At 38.7% G+C, this 9,230-nt stretch overlaps 1 protein-coding gene across 1 annotated transcript; it reads right to left on the reverse strand.

Annotated features, from left to right (window-relative positions):
* Nucleotides 1-3,811: 3,811 nt before the first annotated feature.
* tm4sf4 (transmembrane 4 L six family member 4) lies at nucleotides 3,812-7,919 on the reverse strand. Its single transcript, XM_079158344.1, has 5 exons — nucleotides 7,466-7,919; nucleotides 6,344-6,433; nucleotides 5,104-5,246; nucleotides 4,378-4,558; nucleotides 3,812-4,072 (listed from the first exon to the last, which is right to left on the reverse strand). Exons 1-5 carry the CDS (start codon nucleotides 7,634-7,636, stop codon nucleotides 4,055-4,057), a joined length of 603 nt encoding a protein of 200 aa, XP_079014470.1. The 5' UTR covers nucleotides 7,637-7,919; the 3' UTR covers nucleotides 3,812-4,054.
* Nucleotides 7,920-9,230: the final 1,311 nt, after the last annotated feature.

A 9,230-nucleotide genomic window follows, 5' to 3' on the forward strand; every position in this document is an offset into this window, starting at 1 on the left:
AATATTATATGGGATAGAAAGTATAGCTTAACATAAGAGACATATTTAAAAAAAAAAGAAAAAACATAAATTCAATTCTGAGCTTGTGGTTTGAATGAAAAAATGGGCTGTAGTCAGAATTCTTTAAATACAAATAATACGAGAACCCCCCAGGCCTCGAAAAGAAACAGCACATTATAACGCTCTTTGGCATGAAACTCCTTAAGAAAACTTTGTAGTGAAGACCTGGAGGGAACTGTGTCAGGGCTTGGCCACTGTCTACCTGCAGTACGACGCTCTAGATAAGGCAATGCTCTGTGCTCAACAAGCTGTGGAGACAGGAGGCCACATCAAAATAATAACTGAAAAAGGCAATAGGTGGAGGTTGGCAGAGGCTGTACACTTAAGGTGGATATTTGCAGATGGATGGTAGAGGCTGTAGGTGGAGCATGGAACAACAGTGTGCTGCATTTACTGATTTGAAAACGAGAATTATGAATCAATCGTGCTTTTGCTTTGAGTTGTATATTAAGAAGACTTAAACTACACATACTTAACTTGAACTACACATTCTTAACTTATACTACAAATACACTTTTACGTGTTATTTTGCCACACTTGCTACAGTATAATGACTGACATAGATGAGACAATCATTACTCACAGACAAGAAACACTAAAATTCATAATTCAATTCATTTAAACTGAAATTCAAAAACACCTTTAAGTCAAAACACAAGAAACAACAACTGGACATCTGTTACAGGGCTGTTGTTGCATTTCACATCACATCAGCCTCTTTCTGGCCACTCAGTGTTTCTTACCCACTAGCTGCATTGATGGTCCAAAAAACATATCTTGTTCTGTTGAGTGTTGCTTCATATTCAGAAGTATATATAGTACTCTGCAATACATCACAGAACTGGATTCATCATATGTTATTACTCACTGGGATTAATCCCATAATATCCACATGTCTTGACAGTGTACCTGCTCTGTAACTCCTCTCTCTGACCTCCAGTCACTTCAAACTGTAAACCACGTCTTGTGCTACTGAACCATGAGCTCTCTGTATTATTTCACAACTACTGTTCATATTTAAGGCTGATATAAGATTTACTAAATGAAAACAATACATTTTACAACAAGATAGAAAAAAACATTTCTAAATGATTTTGATCCAGATTGTTATACCTTGAATAATTATTATGGACATATTTTTGTTATTTCAACAGAAAAACAAAGAGAAAAGTGTTTGTTTCTGACTATTCACCTCTCCATCAAGTTCATTGAATGTTATAAAGAAAGCCCCGTTGGTTTGCTGTATCTGTGGTGCTCCACTGACTGCTGTGATTGATGCTCATTGCTCCTCTCCTCCAGGTGGAGGCGCTGTAGGACAAACAAACACAATTGGTTTCTGAATGTTTTCATGGGAACTAGACTATAAAGAAGCTGATAAAGCTGCCGTAACATGTCAAGACATTGTTGTTGTCCCAGCTGTTTGTTGAACAGTAGAAAGAGTGTAGAAAGACTGAGTCCCGCTGTGTTGCTCAGGCTGCACTACAGTGTCTATTCACAGGCGCGACCCCACCGCACGTTGTCCTCCAGTGAAAATTGTAGGTTTTGTCTGGATCCCTCCGTGTATCCACCCTTTTGAGGGAAAAGTAAGAAGCACTTTTTTCACACCTTGTCTTGTTTTCACAGGAGCACAGTTGCAGTTTTGTCTCTCTGGGGCGTGTTACTTTTAAGCAATGCTGTCTGTCACACAAGCATACAAATAACACAGCTCTGTTTGGACAGTGGACGGTGTAGTTCTGCAAGCACATCATTTATGTAGATGATGCAAGAGGGTTAGAAAATCAATATAACTAGTTCTTGAATTATTTCACACATCATTTAAGCTGTTTAATTTTTGAAAGGAAAACTGTCTATGAATATCTTTCAGTCTTCTTTGCATTACCAACTCTGTTGAGTCAGACATGACAGAGCTAAAAACTTAGTTGTACAGAAAAATAAAATACTTAGCTAGTGCTGTACTTAAGTGAGGTACTTTGTGTTTTACCATTTTGTACATTATAATTCCACTACACTCCACTACAGTTTGGAGGGAAATATTTACGTCGCTACATTTACACCTATAGTTACTGCTTAATGTGAATATTAACAGAGTGGAGCTTCACTATTTTCCCACCAAGCTTTGGAGCCTAAAGTCAAGGCCCCCATATAGTCAACCTACGTTCCATCTGTAATTTAGTTCCCTGCAGCGATAATGAGCTTTAAGCTTCAAGCAGTCAAAATGACAGCTCTTCACAGTGCGTCTGTGCTCACCCTCAGGGCCCGCGTGAGGAGCTCAGAGGAGAACCACTGCTCCTTTAAATATCGTTAGGCAAAGAAGCCACTGGTGGAGACACAGAGTCCCTTATTCTCCTGCAGGTCACTTAACAGTGTAAATGATCTCTTTCTCTCCTTTTGATACATTTTCCTGAGGGAGAGCTGAGTATCTTTTTTCTTTTATTATAACAATCCAACCATCATGAAATTAAAGTTTGAAAAGGAGTCGTAGGCCTGTCCTGTCTTTAACAATACCATCTTTCTCAGGTAGGAGGTCTGCAGTTTTTGGATTCAAATATCTGCAAACAGGAAGGGAAGACGTGGCTGGGGAGAAGGACATTTGGGTTTTCTTGCTCAGCCTGCTGCCACTTTGACACTGACGCACATAAGAAGCAAACATTGATGTTCGGACTGTTGGCCCTTTTCATTTTGGCACAATGCAAATAAACTGTTGTATGTAATCAGCCTCTTACTTACATCCAAGTAAGGACCGTAATATTTCTGTGTGTTTACTTGCAGGTGGTGGGCTGCTGGAAGTGCTGCAGCACTATTGATAGACTGCCTTAATACAGTGATACTTTGAACATCATCATACAGTGACATGCTGGCTGTCATCATTTAAGGCCAGGTCTGGATAACTGTGGGTAAGAAAGTTTCAAATTTCACTGTGTTATGTCAAATGATGTAGAGGTCGTCAAATTGGCTCCAGGTTAGGCCCAATTAGCAGCCATAATTAGTTTTGTCTGCTATGTCATTCACAGACTTACAGAAAGATATACTTTACTAAACACCAGACAAGTTAGTGCCTCATGAAACGACATATATATTTAAGTCTGTACACAAGAGTAGTGAAAAAAGCCCAATGGCAGTTACATCCATTCCTACACTGACTAATCAGTATAATATATTTGGCCTGTGGCATACCTACAAAAAAACACCTCCATAGCACATTTGCTTTTGATCATTGATAACACCTGTACTGAAGTATGTTGCAGAAGCATTTTGGGGATAAAAGCATTGTAATAATTGTTTTGCCTGATATCAGACAGAACTCACTACACTCCGTTTCAGTTGACTCAAACCCGGTGGAGTGGGTGGATCCAAAACCTGGACCCCGGCACATATTTGTCAGTGAGAAGATTTAAGTTTTATTGATGCTGTAGATACTCGTAGGTTCATCTCTATGACCTTTTAACCCCATCAGACTCGTGCTTACAACACCAAAATGCCCAGCAGGGGGCAGTCATGCAACATCTATTTTTCCAAAAGGTTGTTTTCTAACAAGTTGCTGCCTTTGTTTAGGTTTGTCTGGATAAGAAAAAACAAACATTTAAAACAATAGCTTGGTTTCATGCTGTCTTATGCTCCCATCTGCTTTACATACCAACAATAGGATCTTTATTTACTGACTTAGCTGAAGGGGCAGACAATGATTCAAAAATATATAGCACGGCGAAAATCATTAAATACAGTCGTGTTAGAAATTAGTTAGAGCCAAAAATGCACAATCAGATTTAATAATAAAAAGAAACTGTCATTAATGTTTGCTAGAGAGTAAATGGAAAACCCTTTAAATTAGAGCTCTGTCATTTCACCAGTGTTGTTGGTACACACAGTGTAATCGAGGAACTCTTATGCAAAAACTTAGAGCTATGGCATGAAGCAAGAAACTACTGTCATCCTCTAAAAACAGAATAAATACAAGAAGCAGCCGCCTGTTGGCTCTCACAGCTGTAGGACGTGCTCAGACGGCTCCATCACCCTGAAAGACAAACATGAACATTTTCAATACAAAATTGATGTTACAAAGAGAAAACTATCAATTACGTCTTCTGTGTTTCTTTCATGTCTGTGATTTTAGTGCTTTTCAGTGACTGAATGGACTATTGCTACAGTTTTACAGAAAGAAAAACAGATAGATAAATAGATAATTAGTAACAACAGTACTAATAATCATAATCACCATAATAATAAAAAGAAATGTTTGTAGAGTTCGCTTTAAATTCATCCAATTCTTCTCACAAATTGACTCAGCTGAACCCGTCTTATCTCAGACTAGATACTGACCCCTCCACAGCAGTCGCCACACAGACATCCCAGCAGGCCGTTCACCACCTGCACAGCACACAGTGCCATCTGGATTAAACCCATGACCAGCAGCACAGAGAACAGAGAGAGATGCCAGGACACCACGCCAGCCGGCTCCAAACAACCCGTCGTCCAGGCAGTTTTGTTGGACAGGTAGTCACTGGAGAGGGAGGGGGAAGAAGAGACAGCAGGTTTTTATCTGTAGACAGTTTACATTTATGAAGAACAGATTCATTAGTGAGTGAGTTCAATGTTTTGCCTAGCCTGGTGTTAATGATATTTTACGTTAAAAGAGTGAACTGCAGCAGAGGTGGCACCAATAAAAATAGGTTTGATTCTTAAAGTGAGCTATTGAATGAAGGTTGGTTTATCGAAAACACCAAAATATTTAGTGTGAAAGTTTATTGTTTCTCTTGAAAATAGTAGTTTGAAAAATGGGATATATGCTTGTTCACTTTTATTGCCATGAGTGAGATGAGAGGATCAATACCACTAACTATCAGCAAAAAGCAAATAAGCTTATTTCCCAAATGTCAAACTATTCTTTAAAAAAACTACTAGTCGTAATTATGAAAAGAAAAATCTAAATTTGACATCATCTGAATTTTCAATGAAAGAAACTACATGCACATCTTTAGTGATGATGCAGGTCGTTTAGAATAAGACTTAACCATTTTAATACTTAATTTGAGTAGTGTGTCTCACCCGTTTGAGAAGGGATAGCCCCATTGCGTGCCTGTGCTGTTAACCATACACTCAGGTCCGTGGTTTATGGCCACAGCAGAAACTATAACTGAGTAACCAGCCCCCGCAACACCCACTGCTGCAAACAGTATGGAACTCAGCATCTAGAGAGAAAAGAAGAAGTTAATGGAAATCAATATTTTAGCAATCTCGCGGTTAACTTCTGTCACTCCATTGAAGTTGTTATCTCAGTGTGCATAGACCAGGCTGAGGGTCACGAACAGAGCCACTGAGGTTTGTGTGTGTGTGTGTGGTAATCTGACAGAATCTTTCCTGGACCCCACACACGCAAACACACCTACACATTCCTGAAGTATCGATCAGTATATGAACCGCAACAATAGCAGCTATGTGTGATAAAGTCATGTGACACAGGAATTTCTTCAATTTGGGTGTGAATGTGTGCTTTTGCTTTTATTGCGATATAAATCATGGATGGTGTGTACGTAGTGCCATTGTGTTTATTTGACAAATTATTAAACTTTAGTTAACAGGCGAGATACTGATCCACTGGTAGAAGTGGTTAAAATGAAATCAAGCAACACCCTGCAAGCCTTAATGCCCTATTATCTCTCTTTAATTAATTCATTAATTTTTTGCTGGGCCATTCATGAGGTTCATATGTTTCTTTGTATCTATTCCCACCAAAAATATAATAAAAAAGGCACATAGACTATAAAAGTTGTTTGTGGTGAAAATGGTCTTCTTTCTGGAGAAGTTACTAATCGAGGTCCTCTTGTGGCGAGCACAGCTCAGAATATTATTTATATAATACAAAGACGTAAATATGGAGCAAATTCAAAAAGGTTACAGTGACTGTGACATGTGACATGTCACAGTAAAGCAGAAGTGTACAATTATAAAACTGACGATGGCTGAATTCCACTTAGCTGCTTCAGTTCCAGCGTTGTGATATTGTGCAAGATAACAATTGCAGTTGTTCAGCTGTTAGGCTAACTTGTTTGAATTTATGATGTTGGCTTACTTCCTAATCCTCAGTGTTTTATTGACCTTCATGTAAATATGTGTGTGTGCGTGAAACTAAAACAAAACTCCAGTTTCTGCAGAATTATTTTGCGATCCATATTTAATTTGATCCCGTCTTGTGAGTCTAATTTGGATCCTCGCATAACTTTGACAAGCCAGAGCTGTGAATAATAATTTCATTACGGTGAAAAGTTAAACTGAAATATCTCCTCACCGCAAATCTCCGCCCACAGCTTTCGTTGCCACAGCAACCGCAGCAGTCATTGTTCTTCAGACCCAGGAAGACCAGAGCCGGGAAGATCATCTGTCGCACACACACACACACACCCCAAGTACACACACACACACACACACACACACACACACACACACACACACACACACACACACACACACACACACACACACACACACACACACACACACACACACACACACACACACACACACACAGATATAAAACAGTCAAGAAGATGATGAATTATTTGTTCCTCTCCTGTATGCAGGTCCAGGAGGAAATTGAACTGCTCACCATAATCATTAAGATATGAAGTAACTAGTTCCTAAACTTGCCATGTATTAACTCTGCACCAATTTTCATCAGGATTGATGCCAATAGAATAATTTGAAAGGTTCTAAAATCACACGTAGTGGTTTTAAACCGGGTCCTAGATTCTTTAAAAAGCTGATATGATAATATTCTGTTTTCTCATGTGAACTAGCAGTACGGTACAAGATCTAATGACTTGTACCGTACTTGTACCTACACATGTAGGCCTATGTGTAGGCCTACATTTTAGAGCTAATTGGATCTGTTACTAAATCATTTTTTTTTCAGGAACAAAAATGCAAAAATTCCATTTTTAAATGAGGATTTGCTTTTTTTCTTCTTTATTATAGCAAACTAAATATCTTTAGGTTCTGAACTGCTGAGCAAGCAGGCAAAATCGAGAGCAAGATCAAAAGCCACCACCTTTGGATCTGGAATACAAAAAAATATTTTGTGCTTATTTCTGACATTTTATATATTGAATGGATTTAGGACGGAAATAAAAAGCAAATAATTTGCAGATTAATCTATGATTAAAAATAATTGTTAGTTTCGGCATTAAATTCATTTTTGTTATTTATAATCTACTGTGTTCATGAGTCTACACAGACACAGAGATAACATCGGGATGACAAAATGCATTCAGTATCATGTGCTTAAGTTGCAACTTATTACGTTTTTAAAACTTTACAAAAACATCAGAAGAAATCAGCTGTGACAAAATCATGCTGATATCATGCAGTGTACTCTATTCTGAATTTGATGTCGTAATTTTAACGTACTCACCAACACTCCGGATCCCAGAATGCCTCCAAAGTACAAGACTTCGTCTGTGATGTGTTCCCTCTCCACAGATGTTCCACCGGGGAAGAAGAGCAGGATGTTACACAGCACGCACACAATCGACAGAGGCATCAGACTGATCCCCAAACACTTGGCAAAGCCGCCTGAACACATTTTGACACTGATGCTTCAACCTCCACTACAAGTAACGGCTCCTAAACTGTCTCAAACCCCCACTAATGCTGGTCTTTCAATTGAATCTCAATCTGACAAAGCAAGGACGTCTTGGTTATAAAATAAAAAAATTAAAACTGCAGCTTTCCAACACCACCAGTTCCGCTTACACCTCTAAAGCTTGGTTGTCCCTTCAAAAAGCTCTGTCCGCCTTACTGAATCTTCTCAGTGAACCTGTCTGCCTCACCTGTCCTGTTTCTTATTTGGTTTATGCTATATTTGAGCCTTTATAGCCCACACCCCGCCTCACTGCTTCACTTTTATAGCAGTCAGCTGTAATATGGCAGGATCACACACACACACGCACATATACAAACACACATGCACACGCTTGAGACTGCATGCACACACACACGTTAATGTGGGAGCACCCGTGTGTGCACACTGATACACCGCTGAAGACACAGTGGTTAATGTTCTACCATGTGGTTTGTGCTCATGGAGACAGAAGAGGAAGAGACAGACGGTCGATACAGTGGAGCCCTCATGGCTAATCTGCACTACTGGTTTAGTGAGAACAAGACAGAGTTCCTCATTAGAACTGTTTAATCTGTAAAGTTCTATAAAGACATAATCATTTCTCATAAGTAATGTTTCATCACGTGTTACAGTATGTGAGAAATCTATTAGTGAAACATTATGATTCGGAGAAATTATCACATTAAAACCCCACAAAATGCCAATAATAAGGACAAATTGAGGATCATCTGACCACAAACCACCCTGTAAACTTGAATTAAGGTTGATTAAAAATAACTCTATCGAAAAATCATTTATTTTCAGAGTTTTATAATTCTAATTGCTATTTGTGCGGTGAAAAGACAAACACATGTATGTCATTAACCTGTACACATGTTCACGACTTTGGGTCATTTATTAGCTGATAACATTTGAAAGGATCCTGGCCTCTGGTCTCACTTTTTCAGGTCTCAATGATTTAATTGGTGATGATCATGTGTTTTATTTACTTTTTTAAAGTAAAAACAAAGTTCAAAAAGTGGGCTCTGACATCATGTCTTCCTACTCCTCTCCCCGACTGTTTAAAACCTTACTGTCTGGCAGGATAGGCCAATAATAAGTCCAACATCATCTGAGTGACCGACAGCTTCTACTCTCTCCTTATTCTTGATGCTCTAATATTTTGGCTGACAATTTGTCCAATTGTGCCCTTGTCCTGTAGAAATAATCAGAGATGTAATTTCACCTATATTTTTCGTAAATTTAAGTGACAAACCTAAACTTGAACTGAACATACAAGTTTGCAAATGGGAGTTGAGATAAGTTTCCGAAGAAATTCTGCTCTCCATCCTAAACTTAATTATTGTTCTTGTAAGTCTTGTTCTCAGAACTTGTATTTTAGCTTTAGGGGGGAAAATGGGTATTAAGTGCAAACGCATCAATACTTGTAGTTGTGTCTGTTTGACATACTTATGGCCTGGTTTATTCCTAACATATCACTGTGGTTGTTAAGTGTTTTACAGGCAAAACAAATGATAAATAGATGAAAAACTGCTAGATGTTGCTGGTGGGTCCC

The sequence above is a fragment of the Pholis gunnellus genome (assembly GCF_910591455.1).
Source record: "Pholis gunnellus genome assembly, chromosome: 4".
NCBI classification, from domain to species: Eukaryota; Metazoa; Chordata; class Actinopteri; order Perciformes; family Pholidae; genus Pholis; species Pholis gunnellus.

Excerpts from the sequence above, each read along its gene's own strand:
- tm4sf4 (XM_079158344.1), bottom strand. The coding sequence starts at position 7,636 with ATGTGTTCAGGCGGCTTTGCCAAGTGTTTGGGGATCAGTCTGATGCCT. Across the intron at positions 6,434-7,465 it reads TTCTGGGATCCGGAGTGTTG|ATGATCTTCCCGGCTCTGGT; the intron begins GTGAGTACGTTA and ends TGTGTGCGACAG. Across the intron at positions 5,247-6,343 it reads GCTGTGGGCGGAGATTTGCG|ATGCTGAGTTCCATACTGTT; the intron begins GTGAGGAGATAT and ends TTTTCTCTCTAG.